The following is a 21,212-nucleotide window of genomic DNA, read 5'->3' as shown; positions in this document are numbered from 1 at the left end:
AGTTTTATGACATTGTATTTCTGTATTTGGGCCTTCATGGCAAATATACATTTTTCTCTGTACCACATTTAGTAATAGTTCTGTAATACATCTACTTTGCATTATATTCACTCTAGAACTCCGTTATTAATACTTCTACATTTATTTTGTTTCATTCTACTAAAGTGTATATTTTTGATGAGGGGTAGTCTCTAACCGGAAGCTCTATCGACACACCTTCCTAGGACCTTACCAACTAGATCTGGATGCTGCCTCGAATTACTCGCACTACTTGTGCAGGGCTACTGGGAGCGACCTTCATGCAGGACAGAAAAGGTCCCTGGATAGGGACCATTTGCTGCGTCCATGACTTGAAGAAAACGCAAACCTGTATCTGGTTCAGGGGTGGCTGTAACCTTAGAAAGTGGTGGAGTGAGTGAAGTGACCCACCACTTCCCAAAAAACAAAATAAAATGTCCCCTTCCTCCAAAAGCCCTTGGTAAAACACCCGCTCCCTCCAAAGGCCTAAACTAAAATACCCCATCCCTCCAAACCCCCATAATAAAACAACCCCTCCCTCTAAAACCCCAAAATAAAGCTGCACTAACATTTACAATAAATACAATTAAAATAAAAGGCACTTACCCACTGTAGCACGTCCTCCTCAGTGTTCTGAAACTGAAGTCTGCTGTGGAACTCCCCTAACTGATCCATCATGAGAGAAGCGCCAGGATTTGATGGGAGTGGGTTGGCTGGACGGTCCTGTAGGCCCTGGAGGCCTTTGTTTGCTCTCCACCAGCTGTATAAGACAGCTCAGGACACAGCGCTTCACAATGAGCATACCAGGCTCGCCATCACAAGACGGTCGGCCAAACTGACATGCGCATTTTGGAGCATCCAGCCAGCCACTGTTCCTGCCCTGCATGCTGCCAATCAGCAGCAGAGGACACACCTCTCATGTCTTTTGGCTTAGGGGCACTGGGGTGCACTGATCCGTAAACAAATAAAATGTCAATGGTAATGCTCCCTGTTCTCGTGGAAAAAACGCATCTGATCTGGTTTCACCTTTCTACTCCCCCTAAGAGGATGAATCCAACATTTCCTGTGGGATAGTGTCATCCTTTCTCTAGATGCATAACCAGTTGAACGGAGGGACCTACTGCCAATAGTAAAACCCAAACAGGCATACACTGATGACTGCACCAGACAAGGGAGATGTAGAAGCCGAGCATGACAAAGGAGGGCTAAACCATACAATTAAAACAGGAAATGTGGTATTAATATAGGCATCTTCATGCTTTCAAAGAATTTTCTTTTTCAGATAAGTGTTCCTAGGGCCTTGCACTCAGGCGGAGGTTTCAGTGGTTATAAATATTAATGAGTATCTCATGATGGAAAAATAAGTTCTGACTTTTCTGTGGGTTCCACTTCAGAGATGGGTTATTTAAAGAGTGACTACATTTTCAGTCCTATGAGAATGATTCACAATAAAAGCTAAAGTTTATCATATTTTATTTTCACATACATGAATATTGAATATTAATGAATTAAAGACAACCGGTGAGCAACATTGTCCAACTGAATGATCCCCTGAACACAAAAAAACATAGGCTTCTGGGTCACAACGGTCACAAAACACAATGGCTAAATTATTGCCTTCTAACTCCGACAGTCTTATAGAGGACATGATTGTCATTTAAAGTAAACTACAAAAATTCGTTCTCAGAGTTTGGACTGGTATATACTAAAGAGGAATAAAAGGGGTCTGACCTGTTACTTTGGGTGTTCGACTTTCTCCTACACCGGTCCAAGGATCCTTTCCTATTAAAAAAAACAATACATTTACCTCAAAAAGATCAGTTGAACATAGTGTAGTTATTGTTGACATACCATTACAATTCCTTATAGGTATATGCAGTCTGAGACCTGATATAATTAATTTCAATTAAGGAAAAGAGAGTCCTGTAGAGATGAGGACATTGGTTGAAAATTTAGCTATCCTTTGCATACGATCGGAAGGAGCACACTGTTCGACGACCTGACAAGGTTCGTAAGATCTTGGGAATCCGGGGTTCACACATAGCGATAGGCGATGCCAACAGTGGACTGGCCAGCGAACATGACCATGGAAACACCTCTGAACGAAGATGCACTAAGATGCAACAAAGATAGGAAAGTGTGCTCAGCAACCTTGGAAGATGCTCGATGCCCGACTCCCGCAGTTCATCTTCAACTACTTGCACCTAGCGTACCCTATGCTCTCCACTCATTTGAAACCCCCTTCGGATTTTCAAATTGCTCCCTTACACCTTTTTTTTCCTATGAGGTCCTCCATCGATAAAATCACTGTTCAAAGATAGCCCCTTCCGATTGAGGCGCCTTTGAAGATTTCCCTGTCGAAGCCCCGCAACCAGGGGGCCTTGGATGCTGCCATACCTTCCCAACTGTGTTTTTGAATGTCTTTATAGACCGCAGGTCTTATGTTCTGAGGCTGCTACATTTTAGGATGTTGTTCATATACTGTTAACTGTTTATAATTTAGTTTTGGAACAGTATTCTGGGAGGTGGAGGGGGGTTGGGGGAGGGGCGGGTCACTGTGCGGTATGAGGACTTTTGGAGGACCATGATGCAGGTTAATGGGTTCCGTTAAGAGTGCTTGAGCATACCCAGCAGTGCGTCAAGTGTTTCAGTCTTAGAAGGCTTCACAGCGGAGATACGTTTGAGATTTGGTATCAAGTAAACCCAAGCCTCACAGTGGCATTCTCAAAATACTGTGTCCAGGACGTAAATTCCCCGACTGAAAGAAATTCAATATTAAAGGAATTGCATGTTGATATAGTCCAATTAAAGGGGAGACCCAACATAGAAAGATGCACCCGACTCAAATCTTATTGGTTATTTTCATCAATATCACTCCCATGCAGCAAATAAAACAAAGGGCTTGGCTATATTGTTCTGGTGGGAATCTAGCTTTCCATCTCGACACCATCTTACGAGACCAATCAGGTAGAATGAAAGGCATTAGAGACCATTTACAGGACAGAGAGATCCCGATTTTTCAATATGTGGCCAAAGACTTATTGATAATCAAATGAGATTTTAACACAGTTTTTGACAATTTTCTAGACAGATCAGTTCAAAGACGGGCTAAACCCTGCGCACACCAAAGGCAATTTTGAAAGGCATCTGCTCTTTAAGTCTTTTTGAGGCTTGGCGCCTGCAACATAAACACAAGGGGAAAGATTACAAATTTTTCTCTCTGGTGAATAGAGCTCACTCTACAATCAATTTTGTTTTTAACTAAGAGTGGGAACAGATTCTACCTACACTAAATACGAGAGCATCTACAAGGTACTCAGCAGGTGGTATGTGACTACGTTCAGAATTAGGGTTAAGTTTAGTTGCTCTGATATGCAATGGATGGAGTATCAATCAAGGGGCCCAGTGGGGCATACTTGGTGGTCTTGTCCTCAGATTAAACTCGTATTTGGCATCCTTGCTGAACCTCATAAAAGACATAATGAGGATCCATATTCCGCTCGATCCAGACGTAATACCCTCAGACCACCCGCAGGAAGACATGGTTAATACTATACACTCACACACGGGGGCATTCATTACATATTTCCTCCTAGCAGGCAGAATAACATTGGCCCACTGTTGGAAGCAAAAAACATCACCCCCATTGAGTTTATGGTAGACAAAGACTTGGCAGATCTATCCTATGCAGAAATTACCTGCAAGCTTGCCAAACAAAATGCTCACATTTGAAATGATATTAAAAATCTATCTCAAGAGTCAAATAGGGGGGCAACATGGCTCTGAACTGGTGTGAAAGGGGTCGTGTCCAGGGCCAAGAATAACAGACACTCAATATGATTTTATGATGAGCTTTATTCCATGCTTCTGACTCGGTCCCTGTCCATACACTATCTGCCCTTTCCTGTCGTCTCCCCTCCTCTTCCCGTGCCCTCCTGACTCCGCCCACTCCAACAACTATACCACTCACTTTCGACATCTTCCCCTTTTTTGCCAAAATGAAATGACTGACTTATAGTTCTTCAATTAGTCGTTTCGGCCTGCGAATGTCCCGTCGCGGTCGGAGTGACATTGTTCCTGCTTCCAACTCAAGTTCTCCGTGAGTATCAGGACACTGACTCTCGACAGCCACTGCAGGTTGTTCTCTTCCTTCTCTCCCTTAGTGCCCCACCATCTTCTGGAGCGACTCTCTCATGACTGGAGTGCATTTCTGAAAATGTGATACGTTTCTGGTAACTCTCCGGCTGTCAGACTCTGCGGTCACCATGGTACCCTTTTTCTGAGTGATCGTCAGAGGCTCGGCTCTGAACTTACAGTCCGTTTTCCTTTGCTGTTCCTGTTTGACTATGACACAGCCCCCTTCATGTATGGATGGTGATCTCGCTCTCCTTCGGGCGTCCGCGTATGATTTCATTTTGTCCTATCCACTATGGTCAGCTGACATGACCTCTTGATGAATACGAGCAGGTGAGACCGCTCTCAGAGCGCCTTCCCAGGTGGGTATCCGGGTCCTGATTAATCGACCTAGCATTAAGGTGGCAGGGCATTTTCCTGTGATGGCATGCGGGGTTGTTCTATAAGCCTTAGGACTTCATTGAGATCCACTTGAAGATCCTTTTTCTCGACTGTCGCTTGTTGAAATGTCTTCTTTAGAGTGGCCATGAATCTTTCAATGGTACCATTGGCCTGCGGCCATAGGGGCGTGACTTTACGATGCGTGAAATTCAGATGTCTCGCAAATTCACCAAACTCATGTCCATTAAAAGGAGGGCCATTGTCTGTCTTGAGTCCTGTGGGAATACCCCACGCCGCAAACACTTCATCCAACACCGCAATGGTGCTTGATGCACTGGTGGACGATACGAATTGGGCTATTGGAAACCTTGAATATTCGTCCATAATTGCCAGGACGTACTTTCCTGATTGAAGAGGTCCGTAACAGTCCATGGCAAGTTCTTGGCACACGCCACTGGGCAGTTTTGTCATTTGCAAAGGAGCTGGGGGAACTCCTTGACTGACGAGTTGGCATTGGGGACAGTCTTTGAGAGTGAGTTCCACCATCTGATCCAACAGTGGGAACCACACTCGCTCTCTAAGAGCTCTCTTAGTTGCAACCACTCCTCGATGACCTTCATGAGCGAGATTAATGATGCCCTGCCGTAGTTGCGTCGGAATGACAATCCTTTGGTCCCTCAGCAGAAGACCTTCCGAGGTGGCAGAGAGCTCCTCACTCACATGTCGGAAAGCTTGCAGTTCTTGTCTAATTGCGGGATCCTTCCCTTCCTCCTCACTGTCGTGTCTCCACCTATTGGTCTGCAGTCGGCGGAGTACTTTCTGCAGAATGACATCCTGCGCAGTGGCCTCTTGAATGGCGTCCAGGGGAACCGCTGGTGGTTGAGCGTGGCCCACAACAAAGTGGATATATTCCTCAGCCATTGACACTCGTGACGCCGTCGCTGATTGCGGGTGGCGTGACATGTAGTCAGCCGGATTTGCTGATTTTCCCGGCTTGTGCAGTATCGTGTAAGTATATTCCTGTAACCGCAAACCCCATCGCTCAATCCGAGGTGGCATCTTCGGCCTGGGATTTCCGAATATGGTGACAAGCGTCTGATGATCAGTCACCATTGTAAAATGCTTGCCATAGATGAAGACATGGAAATGTTCGCAGGCCCAGACAACCGCCAGACTCTCTTTCTCTGGTTGAGAATAAGCCTTCTCGGTGTCTGACAAGCTGCGACTCGCATACGCTACAATATGACACTGATCACCATCATTATCGTACTGAGCCAAAATTGCACCCAGGCCCACCGGGCTAGCATCTACAGTTATTTCTGTCTTCCGTTTGGGGTTGAAATACGCAAAATTGTCGGCCGACTCAACAGCACGTTTGATGTCTTGGAATGCCTGCTCACACCGAGGGGTCCAGTCAAAAGGTTGTCCTTGCTTTGTGAGAGTTCTGAGGGGATGGCTAATTGTGGCATAGTCCTTGATGTATCTGGCACAATAACTGGCCATACCCAGAAATGAACGAATGTCACTGACATCTTGGGGACTCTTGGTGTCGTTTAGGGCCATCACTTTTTCAGGGTCAGGCTTCATTCCCGCTCCGGAGAACACATGTCCAAAGAATTTGAGAGTGGATTGATGGAATTCGCACTTATCTTTGTTTAGAGTTAGATTAGCTTCCAGGAGGGCATGACATACCCGATCGAGGGCCTTATCATGTTCTTGAACATTTGACCCATACACAAGAATATCATCGCTATAGTTCAGTGTGTTGGGTATGTGTTGTATGGTCTGACGTATGGCCTCTTGAAAGATCTCCGCAGCCGAGGAAATGCCAAAACTCAACCGCTTGTATCGAAACAAACCCAGGTGAGTTGCAAATGTTGTTATATACCTCGATTTTTCATGCAACTCCAACTGATGGTATCCCTTGTTTACGTCTAGTTTCGAGAATACCCGGGCACCATTTAATGCAGAGATCATGTCACTCAAGTGAGGCCCGCGATGACGTTCCCTTTCAATTGCAGTATTAGGAAGCCGCATGTCAACACATAGCCACACCTTCCCAGAGGTGCCTTTCTTTGGCACAATGACTACAGGTGACACCCACGGGTGGGGCCGTCGGTCCGCTCAATGATGTCGGATGCTAATAGTTCTTGAAGTTCATCCTCCACCGCTTGCTGAAGGTGGAAAGGCACTCGCCTGGGATGTTGTGCTACAGGTCTTATCTGATCGTTAATGTGAAGTTGAACTTGACATTTGTTCATCTTTCCCAGCCCGGTGAACAGCCTGGGGAATTTATTTAAAATGTCGTGGTCACCACTGACCCGGTATAGAATCTCAACCAAACGAAGTCGCTCCGCCGTTGGTAAGCTGAGAAGACAATCGGCTTCCGGGCCATCGATTACATGTATGAATGCTGACACAGACATATTCTGGTGTCTGAGAGTGGTTGCGAACTTCCCTAGACAGGGAAGTGGCTTCTTTGACATCCAGGTAAATACCCTGACATACGCGGGGCACAGAGGCGGCGGTGGCTTCATTTTTTTGTATTCCGTTACCGGGATATAATTCAGTGATGCTCCACTGTCCAGAACAAACTGCGTGGCGTGATTTCCTACTCTTATGTTCAGTCTCGGGTATTTTTTGAGTTGGTCCGGATCGGCGACCATACTGGCGTATTCAATGGTGTATTCTGATTCACAGGAGCCTGATCGAGAGTCCCTGGACGTCGACCTCCTCACCCATTGAGACCTCCTTGAATCTCTGCTAGAATGTGAAGAGCTAGAGGACGATTTCGGCCGATCTTGTACGTCTTTCACATGGTGTTGTCTGGTGTCAGAGCGAGTTGGCCTCGTTTCTTCGTTCTTTCTTTCCCTGCGATATTCTCCACACATTGCTTCAAAATGATTTGTTCGTCCACATTTTCGACATTGCTGACCCATGGCTGGACAGGCCTCTCTGTGCGGGAAGTCATACCTGCACCAATAGCATTTCCGTCCCCTGTCTTGTTTCTTGTCTCTTCTGCTTGACTCATGCCTCCTGCGCTCCGTGTGTTGCTGGCGAGAGGATGGTCGGGATGGGTGCCATCGCTCCTTCGAATATCTGCGACTACGACTGTCTTGCACTCGACATACTTGCTCTCGTCTCTCCTGGCGCCCGGTCTCCATGCTCTTAGCTTGCTCCTCGGCTTGATCATAGACTCGGGTCATTTCCTCTATCTCCTCCAGGTTGTGACTCTTCCTTAATAGTCTCCTTCTCAGTGTCTCAGACTGACAGCCATCAATTATTTGTGATCTGATGGCATCATCCGTTGAGAACGCATCAAATTCACAATACCTGGACAATCGACGTAGTCTCGTTATGAAGGTGCTCATCACTTCCTCTTTCCCTTGACGGGCTTGGTGAAAAGCATATCGTTCATAGTCCACATTTCTTTTATGTAGAAACTTCTTGTTTAGAGCATCTCTCACTTTATCATATGTTCCTGTGTCTGCCCTTGGCAGTTCTTTGATTAGCTTGCTAATTTCTTTACCCACCAGGTTGCGCAGCGCGATCACTTTGTCTTCATTCTCTGTCACTTTTGATCCCTTGATGTAATCCTCAAAGTCCTCGAGCCATTCCTGCCATCTGGGACCCATGCTCCCTCCAGTCGTGAGCGCTAACGGTTCTGGTGGGCGCAAATGTGACACTCCCGTCATAATTGGTTTGACTTCATTTCTTTGCGGAGAATTATGGTTCGACATCTTGGCACCACACTCCTGATTTCGTCTTGTCTGTGCACGTGCTTGTTTGTTTCTTGTTTGCCTGAACTGGTGTTTGTTTAATTAATTTAATTAAAGTTTTTTTTTCTTTTGTTAGTCAATGCTTGTTTGTTTCTTGCCTGACTTCAAGATGGCCGCCCCATGGACTTCATAGGGATGTCTTCCAGGAGCCGCCTGACTCTAAGATGGCCGCTACACAGGGCCTCTCACTCCCACGAGGTCTTTGTTGCAATTCTTTTCAGGCTCGCCACGCTTCACTCAGCACTCCCGCAGTCACTTCTACATGTGTCAGCACACTAGCCGTGCTTCACGCACAATTCGGGGTATTTCACCTGGCAAGGAAGGCTCGGAGTGGGCTCCCGACGTTTTCCTTTGCGCGCTTGCCGTTTCTCACGCATCGGGGGTGAGGTTTCGTTTTAATGCGCAACGGCGCTCCTTCTGCCAAACTCTTCCACGAGGCTTCAGTACGACCTCAGGCACCGCTCGATCATCAGCGCAGCCAGCAGAGTCGGGGTGGGCTCCCGCTCTCGCCTCGTCACTCGCGTGTCAGCTTGCACGCCTCCGAGGCGACTCTCAATTCGGCACGAACCAGCGCTCTAATTCAAACGTGCATTCCTTCGTAGGGACAGGGACACTTCCATTGATGCTTCAGGGGCGCTGGGCTGCAGCATCCCACCCTCGTCGCCAGTTGTCGTGTCCAGGGCCAAGAATAACAGACACTCAATATGATTTTATGATGAGCTTTATTCCATGCTTCTGACTCGGTCCCTGTCCCTACACTATCTGCCCTTTCCTGTCGTCTCCCCTCCTCTTCCAGTGCCCTCCTGACTCCGCCCACTCCAACAACTATACCACTCACTTTCGACAAAAGGGGTTATTAATTTCACAGAATATCGGGATATTCAGAAAATGAGGGCACAGATTCTGAAGAGACGTTGGGAGTTCAATGAAGACGATAACATTCACAAACTAGAGCCTCCCACTGACATGACTTCAACTGATGATACTTCATTAATTGGTCCATCCATATATAGAGGATGGACACCAGCAACCTCTCCACCATCTCCTCCCCGCCTCCTTTTCTTGTATGTCTCCTCTGCAGTATACCGAAGTCAGATGGTTTCTTTTGATCTGCAAGTTAAAAACATTACAAATAACGTATAAAAAAAATTAAGTCCCTCAAAACTTGACTTGTAAATTTAGCATGGGTTTTCTCACAGCCCACAGGTTGTCCACAGTGCCTCACATCCTTTGGTGGGACATGGAACACTCAAGTTCAATTGTGAATCGGCACAACTAAGGGACATGAAGACCGTGGCAGCTGATAACAGCCGCAAATTTAAGAAAGAAACTAAAACATTCCTCTTCCACGTCCTAGAACAAGGTGATGTGGCAAAATCCACCTCTTCACCCATGAGCAAAGTAGAAGGAAGCTATATACTCCCAACAGGTTTTAGAAAGCTGTGAGGGCGAACAGCACACACTACCCCCGTACTTGCACAAGGCTGACCCCACAGAACATCATTTGCTACTTCAGTCATTAAATTGGGAGTCATTTTATAGCTGTATTTATATTGGGCGTGCCTTAACATTGAATGTCATTATATTGGGAGCAAACACAAGAAAATGATGGACGGAGTGCTGAAACTTTTCAGACACTCGCCCCCTGTCCAGTGGTGGCTGGTGGATTTAAAAAATAGTAGGGCAGAAAATGTTAGATACGACTGTAATGCGCAACAAGCGAACCCGAACTGAAAATGGAAGATTGGGGAGGGAAGGTTCTCCCCCCACAAGCACATCTTGAAAAACAGTGATTCAAATAGTGGGTTTTACATCATACATTTGCAACAATTTTCTTGAAAAAATAGAGTAGATGCAGATGGGGCACTTTACCATCCAATTGTCAAGGATCATAACAAGCATGCCAAACAATTTCCCAGCCATAACACCTAACTGGTCTGTTTCCAAACTGCCCAACTATACCCCAGCCAATCACACATACCCACCCATGAACAGACACACTAAGTGTATTCTATCTGTAACATACCTCTATTTCTTCACTGTATTGGTCGATCGGAGCCAAGAAAACTGGTGATACTGTACATAACAAATACTTCGAAAAATAAAGATGCCGAAAGATGGATCCATCCATAGCATTTTACCTTTGCACTGGAATTAGCCATAAAGTAAAAATAAGTTTTAAGCTGCCAGATATCAAGTTTTTTTTTTGCAGTTTTGTATAGCGCTTTGCTTGAGCACCAGTTACACAAGGACAGATTCTTTTTTGTATTTTAAGTATGGAAGGATAAAGGGATTTGCCCAGAATCACAGGATGTTGAGCCAAGGCTCATACCTGGTTCCACAGTTCCAAAGTCAGCAGCTCTGGCTGTTCTTCTACATCCTCTTCTCTTTTGAAGAGATTTTGCTCTAGGTCTTGGTTGAGGGCACATAAAACTGATCTGCAACCAGCCATGTAATGATCATGCTCCGGGGGCACTGCTACTCCTCTTGAGCTGCTGTCCTGAACTCTAGTTGAACGGATACAGGAAGAGTCTCCGGTCTCCTCAGGCTGTGTCGGACTGTGAACATGATCATTCCTCATCACTACTGAGCCCTTGATGGGTGTGGGGTGGTGATGGGGGAATCGCTCTATAGGGCTTCCTCTGTCTGCTGAGACCCGTGGGGACCGTAGGGAATTGTACTGGCTATGTCGCACTGCTACGTCTCTCAATGAACTGGAAAGCTGCCGGGGTCAGATACAAGGTTTGTTTGGGTGCATAGCTTAGAAGGCTAAACGGTCAATTTCTAATGTAATCCAGACCTCTACAGGTAACCAGTGCAGGTCCTTAAAGACGATTCAGTGGGTTGGAGTGAGCAACACACTTGAAATTCCTGAGAGAATGCCACCCCCACAGTAAAGGAGTGAGATTATTAAGGCATGTGATGGTGTTCTTAGCCGTTGCAGGAATAGAGCTTTGGGACGTGGACATTTGCAGATTTTGCCGATTTGTTTATTTAAAGAGTAAATGACAGTGTTCAATGTCAGATAATACCAAGAAATGTTACTTCATTAGTTCACCCACTAGAATTGGGCTAAGTTTGGCTTCAGATTTCGTGAAAGGAGATACATAGAGTTTTTTGTGTGTTCAGAATTAGTGAGCAGTGGGACACCCACATTTGCTTTTTTTAGACGTTATCGTAGAGTCAGGGCATCATGCAGTACCTTGGGGAAGCTCTTGGGCAGATTTTGAGTTCATAGGCCCTCCTTCACTCTTACTATGGTGATTAAAGTATCAAAAGGGAAAACATAAATATAACAATTAGGTGTACTGACAAGTCACCTTTTGACATATCAGAACACTTTCAGACACTGTACAGATAAAGTGAAAATTACTGAATAATTGAGGAAACGGGGGCAGATGCTGCAATACAGTGGCCACTGTGTCCAGATCTGTGGATAGGGCAATGGGTAGTGGACTTCAATGAATTCCTGCTTTCGGCCACTGCATGGAGCAACGTGTCACGAGCTGGTCGCCGCGGCCTATGACTATAGACATGGGTGTTTGGTTTATTTGCAGAGCAAGCAGCTGGCCCTGTACCCATCTACTTAGGCCTCACCCGGGATGTCCACTGGAAGCTGCTGAATTCAAGGGCGTCTTTCAGTAAATCTCGCCCTGCACGCATACATATAGACCGCATTCTTCTTCTAACATTTCAATTGTGTCTGCCCCCCCCTGAAATGTATTTTCAGAAACGCTTGCACAGCACATTTACACCACGCGCTGTTCAAGCACTTACCCACAAAGTAAATGAAACTCTATATGAAAATGAGAGAGTGGAAGAGCACATGCTGTTCTCTTGATGTCTAGCCACCCCGTACCTCCCCATGCCGGTAGGTAGAGCTTGCCGAGGGCTGCCCTGGGTGCCAGGAAGTCCCGTTGCCGCAGATTCTTTGCGCTGCTCTCCTTGAACCACATGCTGGGCACTAAAGAAATGCCACCAGGAAGTATTGCGATGCTGAGCGCCCGGAGCATGCAAACATGTAAATGTAGGATTAATCAGCATGCGTGCAGATGTGTCAGTGAAACGGTACGCAACGGAGCCCATTCAGACAGTGTCCGATTGCCGCCTCAGCCAAGAATTCCTTAAATTACCTCATATTTTCAACACCGAGTTGGTGGGCATCTTGAGCTATCTTAGAGAGGGCTTCTTTCGGTCAGGATGAAACTCTGCTGGACTAGCCACGGGTTTCTCCACGGACTTTAGTGCTCCAAGTCGTGGCCAATCAAGACGATGCTACCTTACTGAAAGCAGTGCCAGGATTGGATCGGGCAGGTGGACCAAGCTCTCATTCTGACTGCAGGGAGCTGCGGCTGCCCACCCCCCTCCTCTCACTATCCACAGATGGTGATAGCCCTCTAGTGCGCATGTCGGGCTGGCCACAGAAAGGCAGTGGGCCAACCTGACATGCGCACTTTTAAGTGCAACTGTGAGCATAGTTAGTATTTAGCTCTGCCCACTCACCATCAACAACTCCGCTCATGGCCAGTAAAAAAAAAAAAAAATGCACAGCGCCCGTAGACGGGAAAAAAAATATAAATGGTACATTTTCATTTACATTATATAGGGGGGCCAAATCTAGGGAGGCAACAGCTCTTCTAAAGGAGTCGCTGCTGCCCTAGTCACAGATCTGGGTTGAATCCATCATTGTTCTTTAGCTCACTTCGCCACCCCAATACAGACCCAGCCATATGCAAATCAGTCTTGACCCTTTTCCTCACGGGAACAGTCCAGCCCGACCTGCCAAGCCAGGTCTTCCCTTAACCGGAAACAAGCATCCTGGGACCAGTTTCGGGATAACACCCCTCATCAGCCAGGCTAGCTTGAATTCATTGGCAAAGTGAGCAAGGGACCCACATCTGGACTGAACTTGCAAACTTAGGGCGAACAAAGCAAACACAAGGAGATGATGGACAGAGTGCTGATATTTTTCAGACACTCACCCCTAGTTACAGATCTGGGTTGAATCCATCATTCTTTAGCTCACTGCGCCACCCCAGTTTAGACCCAATCATATGCAAATCAGTCTTGACCCTGTTCCTCATGGGAACAGTCCAGCCCGAACTGCCAAGCTAGGTCTTTTCTGGACTGGAAACAAGCATCCTGGGACCGGTTTCGGGGTAACACTCATGCCAGGGGTTCAAATTCCTCTTGTCATTATATTGGAAGCACCTGTATATTGCATGCCTTTACTTCACAGGTAAATATGACCTTCAACCCCTTTTTATTTCACTTATACATACTCATATAAATGTATACTATATATGTAACTCAATTTATAATATGGGTGGCGACCAACTGTCGGGTGCCCTGGAAGATGCTGCCAAGCCCCGTCTCTTCTAGCCAGTCCCATGCATCAGATGGTGTGTCAAAGAAGCTGGAGGCTCCATCTTTTACCACCCGTAGCTGGGCAGGGAACTCTAGGGAATATTGCAGGTCATGCCTCCGCAATTGCTGCTTCACTGCCCCAAAGGAGGCTCATCTCTTTTGCAATTGGACAGTGTAATCTGGGAAAAAGAGGACTGATGCGTTTTGCACTTCGGGCCCGGGGTTTTTACGAATCTCCCTTAATTTTGTGTCTGTCTCGAAAATTCTGGACTCTCAACAAAAATGGTCCAGGTTTGGATCCGGGTGGTGGTCGGCAGGCTGGTTCTGTATGAGCCCGTTCTACTACAAATTGAGGGGAGAGAACACCTGGCGGGAACAATCTCTTCAGCCCGTTCTCCACATATTCGACTGGGTTTCTTCCTTCTGTCCCCTCCAGAAGGCCACTCATGCGCACATTATTGCAAGGGGATCGATCGTCTGTGTCATCTAACTTGTCTTCATGGGTGCAGACTCGGTCCAGTAAGTCCTCTAGAGTAACTGTGGGACTGCGAGACTTCGGTTGCAGTTCGGAAAGCATAAGCTCGGTCTCACGCAGTCGTTCAGATAACTTCTGATGATCAGGGTTCAGAAGCGGAAGTCTGAGACCACTTTGTCAATTCTGGTCTAGAGAGAATTACTCGTCTGTGTCAGTGTTATGCCAATCCTTTCTGCCGCTGCCAGTACAGTGTCAATTTTGGATGAGCTGTCTGGGTGTTGCGTATCTGCAGGCCCTCTGCCTTCGAAGATGACCCCGCCCTGGAATCTTGTCCCCCGCCCCCCGCCGCAGAGCAGCCGAGCAGAGACGGCCCATGGCTAGCTGCTGCCACTGGGCACCAGGAGGTGAGTACTGCGATGCACCAGATTACGTGGGTGAGAGAAAAGTATTGAGCTGTCCTTCTCCTGCAGAGTCTCCTGGCCACGCCCGAATGGCAATATGTGCGGTATATTGTGGGTGGTATCTTCAGGTGTCCATTAGCTAGTCGTACCGTCCAGAGGCAGTGAATTAGGAGTAACCAGTAGGTGGACCAGTACTTCACAAAGGGAATCAGGCCCTGGAGAAGGTAGGTGGCTTACAAGTTGGGCTGGCAGTTAATACTTTTAACCTTGGCTCAGCGGTAGAGGGGTATACAAGAAGGCCAGTTCCTGTGCTTCAGCGACTCCAGCTTTCGGGTTGACCAGAGTGATCTAGTGCTGATGGGGTCTCCAGGCCCACCCCACTTGTATGGATCTAGTTGGGGGCTTGTTATGTTGCACCCAAGCTTTGCCTAGTGTTCCTTCTGCTTGTAAAGCTGAGAAGAGGCCTGTCAGGGGGAAAGCGGCCCAGTCCTGACTTGGCCTCCTAGTCGCCCCCGCTGCGGTGTTTGCCTGAGTGTAGCTGTCGTGGAGGCAGGAGGGAGAAAGAGGGAAGTCATCAACGTAGTGCCCCGTAGGTACCCCCTCCAAATAGCATGGAAATCGTCCCTGAGTATTGCTGGTACTCAGCTCATGAAGGCCTCCATTCCTTCAGGCAAACGTACCGGGACCAAACTGACTGCCCCAGAGTCCCCCCGTTCCAGTGCTTCCACGCCGTGGCCTAGGCTGAGTCGGGCTGGTAGTACTCAATTAGCCTCAAGGGGAGGGAGCAGGTGTATCCACGGGATAAGGCTCAGTAACAATCCCTTCATTGGGTGTCCCCCTCACTGCCCGGTTGGCAAGAAGGACACCTGCAGCCAGCACTTTGTAATCCCCGGAGCCCTACAGGCTGTAGGGAGATGGAGGCAGAGGCGTCCCGGGCCTGAACTGACCCTCATGTCGCGCCGCAAAGACGCCCTTCACAGTGCCACCATAGTGCATCGCTCGAGGGGGGCCTAGGCCCAATTGACCCTCGTTAGCCGTGAGCGCTGTCACACAACCCCTTCGCCCGGCTCACTTCTTCTACAATTTCTGTGCCCAGGACTCGCAGGCCAGTCAGCGTCCTCAGTGTCTGCTGCCTGCCAGAGCCGTCTGGACGCTTCAGTTTATTCCAGGCCTGTTCCACGCAGCAGGCCACCCAGCTCCGCCTCTGCCCAGGGCTCGCGAGCGGTCCAGCCGAGTCGCCCTTCACGCCGGCACCAGGCTGCACAGACTATGATTTCCCCACGCTCGGCACAGCTCAAGGCACCAGCAGCTGCAGCTCAGGTATTTCCGATGGGCGCTCCTCGCCCCTGGGAGTAATGCAGCCACACGGGTCGGGCCGTATGTTCCGGCATATGGTAGGCTGCGACCCTTGCACCGGGGGCGTCAGAGCACCTACTCTTCCATGCGGGTCGCCACTGGGATCCCCCGCAGTTACATAGTGCCTACAGTGCCTTTTTTCTCGGATTCAGTCGGGTTTATGTAAGGATGGCCAGGATAATTGAGGGATGGGGCATGGAGCGGACTTAGAGCACGTCCGCCATCTTAGGCAGCTAGCCATACCCCCAATTGTGTACCATTCATACGTGATAGAACCCCAAGGGGAGATGAGAGACTGCTAAAGCAACTGCAAACAAGTAACAAGGTTTCTAATGCAATTACAGGACAGGATAACAAGTCCTGAGTCACAGTCAAGGAACAGCAGAAAGGGCAACAAGCCAAAGTGGTCAATATCACATAAGGATAAAGAAAATCGCGTGACAAGGGATTCACACAACAGGCAGGAGAAAAACCTATGCAGGGTCTCAAGACAGGCGGCTAGCCAGCAGCACCAGAAGTCAAGGGCAGAAACACTGATCTGGCGACTGATGCCACAAAACCCACATAACAGCGCTGCAATAACAAGGGAAAAAGGCAGGGGGGCATGCTAAGGGTCTAGCCCTTCCCGACCAGTCCGAAACCTATGTAAGGCTGCATCTGCTCAGGCTCCAAAAAGATTAACTCCATCAAATGGCATGTCAAGCAAGGCTGACTGGACAGCTCCTGAAAATCCGTGCGCCCGAAGCCAGCCGTGCTGGCGCACTGCCACTGCAGACTCCGTGTTTCGATCAATGGAATCAGTGGAGTCCATTTCACACCTGATGGAAAGTTTGACTGCCTGGCGACCATCTAAAATCAACTGGTTCTGCTGCTTTATTGCTCGTTCAATCGCAGATATGCATATTTGGAAGGTACCCTGGCTCCCTAAACGACATCCCCCGACTGGGGTTTATGTTTCCCTGGTTCTGCACGCCACCCTCGGGGTGTGAGATATGGGTGCAGGAGTCTTGTGGACTCTCAACCCCCATGTCGCTACTGATCCCCTTCATAGGCAACCCGGACTTTCCTCCAGCCAGAGAGAGGAACAGCTATCTTAAATGGCAGGAGGCCAACTGCAAAAGAATTGGCGATCTCTTTGAAGAGAAGGGAGCAATGGAATTTCCCCTTTTTATTTCAGACTTTGGAATCCCCAGGGATGCGTGTTGGCAATATATTGCTCAGCACCACTGAGTGACTCAAGCACAGGTGTACCCCACTGTAGCCGCCCCGCAACTATGTTTGAACAATAATACATAACCCGAAATTCGGATTAGCGCCTTCAATCAGATATATACACCTTCCTGAATACGCCTAAACATAGTACTAAATCCACTGTGCAGCGCCGGTGGGAGTCCGAACTTGAACGCGAGTTCTCCCCCAGAGAGTGGCATGATATTATTCATAAGGCTTCCTTGTGTAGCACCACCAGAAAGGAAATGTTCCTTAAGATAGCACTTTATTGGTATTACACCCCAACCAGAATTGCACGTGGAAGCCTGGAAAGGACAATCTTTGCTGGCACTGCTGGGGAAGCCTGCCACCCTCACCCATATTCTCTGGCAATGCCGAAAGATACAAGCCTATTTGGACTCAATTATGCAGGACATAGACACCATCTACCGCACAGAAATACCCAGATTCGCCAGCTACATCCAATTAGGACTCCCCAACGCGCTAACATACCCTCACAAGTCCTATTGAGGGAGAGCGATCACTTTAGCGCTGGGCGCATCTAATCAGGTGTTGCTGTCTAAATGGAGAACAGAAGAGATCCCGACTACTCTGGACTGGTTACATAAAATATAGGAGGTAGTGGGCATCGAAAAGATTATGGCAAGTCTTACACACACACACTCCCCAGATTCAACAAAACATGGGGCACCACCATAGAATTCTTATCCACAGAATTTACAGAGCTCACGTGTCCGAGATACCTCCGGGTCCTCCGACTCCCTAAGGCAAATCCTTCCACGGAAGACCACACCCACACATGATAAAACACTCCCTCTGTCGACAGGAGTCTACATCACTGGGATACAGTTCACCCCTAGATACCCAAGCCCTATCTTTTCTGACTTTCCTCTACATTCTATCTCATCTCACCCCAATTATGAAGTAAAGCTATCGTTCCCGACCAGCCAGTGGCTGTAGGTGGTGGCTATTGTTACATTTGCACTCTTAAAACTAATAAAAAGATATAAACCATAACATCAATAGGTTCAACTCTCCCTTGTTAGCCTCTGGGAACAAAGGTAAAAGTTGTGCCAAGGGTCCCACAAGGCATGGACGCCTGAGGACACAAATCGAGTTGGTGAAGCTGGCGCTGCACTAGAGGTAGAAAAACCATTTTCCACAAGAATCCTGCTTCCTGATACCTTTGTCAAGGGGGACTGAGGAAGGTTCTCCTTCTCATGGGACGCCGTAATGGCCTGGACCACGAAGTTGCGGTGGGTCGACTGCCTAATAAGGCAAGCGAGGTCCCCTGGGGCAGGGCGGCATTTGTGGGCAATAGTACGGTCCACTGGTTCACCTGACTCAGGTTTTGCCCATGCCCCCAATAAAACATCAGAAAGTGCCTCACAAAAGGGGAGTACTGGGTCAATCCCCGACTGGCTAAGATGAAGGACCTCAATAGGAGGTTCCGTGGCCTTCTCCACTGTAAGTAGAGTTACATGTAAGACATTAGCCACCCTTTTAAAAACTTCTGCCAAAGAAGAACTGGCTTCTGAGGTGATAAAAGAGTGGAAGCAGGGGATTAATCTAGCTCGCTCTCTTCACACAGCTTAGCAATCCAGCTGTCCAACATAGTAGGAGCCACAAGCACTGGCTGCTCCAAGGGGACTTTCCCCTCACATTTTTCGCCCAACTGGCCCTTTGAAACATCCACAGAAACCACTGGCGCTGAAAATGGCTCCATAAACGACATCGAACGGCGCCGTACCGGTGTCCGCATGGAAAGGAGGAAAGGCGTTGGTGCAGGTGCAAGAAGCCGAGGCGAAACCGACCCTATGAAAAACACAGTCATGTTGTGCAATGACTCCAGCTCGGAGTCTTCAGGCGCCATAGAAATAGGCACTGGCGGAGCAACCAACGTCACGTGGGAGTCAACCGATGTCACTGGTGGAAGCCCTAAATGACCGTGCACCAATGCTTCTGTATCCGAGACTGGCACTGCCACCGGGGGTGAATCCGCCAGCGAGGACGCAGTTGCTGCACCGACAACCTTTTTGGGGCCTGCAGGGACTCCAGAGGAAGACAAGGGCCCAAAGACAAGATGGAGAGTCTTGTAGTACTCCTGCATCTGGTTCCAGGTCACCCCGGCTCAGCAGGGAGGCGCAGGAGTGACGCAGGAGCGAAGGTAGAAGTGTCTCTGTGATCCACATCGCGAGTCGAAGGAGCCAGAGAGGACTGGGGCTTCGATCTTTTACAACGCTGCTTACCATGAGATATAACCAGAGACTGGGAAAACTGCCGTTGAGCACGGGGTGAAGAGCAGCGCTCACAGAAACCACCCCTGGACTGGGAGGATGACCGACGCCGCAAGGGGCTGGAGGCCAGCAACAACCCCGCTGTCAGAAGTTTCATGCGCTGCTCCCACAGTGCCTTCGGCTTCAACCGCTGGCAGACGTAACATTTGTCGGCGTCGTGATGCTCGCCCAAGAACCACATACAAATAGAATGTGGGTCTGTACCTGAGATCTGGCAAGCACAGGGCCCACAGGACTTAAACCCAGAGGGCACAGAAGTTTAGTACACTGTTTCAGATGAGAAAGGTTTGCTACAGCAGGCCGAAAAATGCCAGAGGTATGCTAAGTCGGATCTGCGTGCAGCGTGGAAAAAGAAGAAACTGACATCAGCATGCCGTAGTGGAATTATATGGCTCCACTGATGTAATATCTGGAGCAGACGTCGTGTGGAGGCAAGTGGCGCCGCCCCATGGCGCGTAGAGGTACTGCGGAATTTTTTTGCCCAATCCAGTCTGACGCCTGAGGAGAATTCACAAGTTAAGGAATCTGCAGCAAGATGTCTCTATCAGATACTCCTTATTACCCCAAAACAGAATCCATCCCTGAGGCATGAAAACTCCTTCCTACTTCTATTCATTACCCACTCCTGTAGCCTAAAAACTCAATACTACAATATTAACTACCCATCCCTGAACCCTAAAAAAACACTTACTATCCCTGTGCACTGCCCATCCCTGAACCCTGAAACTCCTTACTAGCCCTATGTACAACACATACCTAAACATTAAAAACTGCTTCCTGCCTCTTTAAACTACCCTTTCCTGAATCACAAAAACCCATTACTACGCTATACACTACCGACCGCTGAGCTCTTTACTAACACTATACATTATCCATTCCTCAACTCTAAAACACCTTACTATCCCTTACAGTAGTAAGCTTGCCCGATGAACACTAAAAACGACAGAAATTATTTTAGTGTATTCCATATGTGAAAATGTTTTATCTATCTATTTATCTATCTATCTATCTATCTATCTATCCATCTCTATATATATATATATATCTATATATATTTCTATATATATGTATATACACACACACACACACAAATACATATATAAAATACACATCTGCAAAGTGAAAACATTTACACAATGGGTACGAAGTAAAAACTTCCAGTGTACTTACCTGTGATGAAAACCCTACCGATGTACTTACTGGTAAATGTGATGTCCCTTGATATAACACCTGCGAAGTAATGATGACAAATCCACCACCTACCCCCACCACCTCTGGCAAGACAGGGAGAAGGGCTCAATCCACTCAATTCCTGTTTAGCTGTTGTGCAAGGTTGTGAATAAAATACTTGGCCCATGCCATTTTGTCAATATTTCAATGTTTGTAAACCTTGCGAGAGATGCAAGATGTAAAAAAATCAGATCTCTCCCAATATGGACTGAAGAGAAAGAAAACAAATGTTCTTCCTTTTAACGCCTTTGAACAAAATCCCCAGTCATGGATATGCCAGAGGGAAATGAAAAACCCCCTTCCTTGCTTTGAAGAGTTGCCTGGAGGAGATTCATTGCGGCTAAACCTTCTTTGCCAAAGGGTGGAAGGGCAAGAATTTAGAGGCACCGGGTAAGCTGCCCTGTTGTGCCAGTACCCATCCTGCACAGTCCCGACAATCTGCCCTTCTGGATAGCAGGCTACTACCTGCACCAAACTTTACCCACGGGAAGGGGGACATTTGCAGTCCTTACTGCTCTTCCAAACCTTGAGCTATTGGGCAAGG

The 21,212-nt window shown here is 47.9% G+C and overlaps 1 protein-coding gene across 14 annotated transcripts in view; it reads right to left on the bottom strand.

Annotated features, from left to right (window-relative positions):
* ZNF618 (zinc finger protein 618) overlaps positions 1-21,212 on the bottom strand; it is a 1,018,163-nt gene that overhangs the window by 126,008 nt on the left and 870,943 nt on the right. For all 14 annotated transcript variants that reach the window (XM_085610043.1, XM_085610045.1, XM_085609994.1 and 11 more), the window contains one exon: positions 1,750-1,800. In XM_085610043.1, coding sequence (XP_085466169.1) covers positions 1,750-1,800 — 51 coding nt within the window. The remainder of the gene's footprint in view (positions 1-1,749; positions 1,801-21,212) is intronic.

This window comes from Triturus cristatus, chromosome 1_2 (assembly GCF_964204655.1).
Source record: "Triturus cristatus chromosome 1_2, aTriCri1.1, whole genome shotgun sequence".
NCBI classification, from domain to species: domain Eukaryota; kingdom Metazoa; phylum Chordata; class Amphibia; order Caudata; family Salamandridae; genus Triturus; species Triturus cristatus.
The sequence above is the reverse complement of the archived record's forward strand: the minus strand, read 5'-3'. Positions and strand labels throughout refer to the sequence as shown.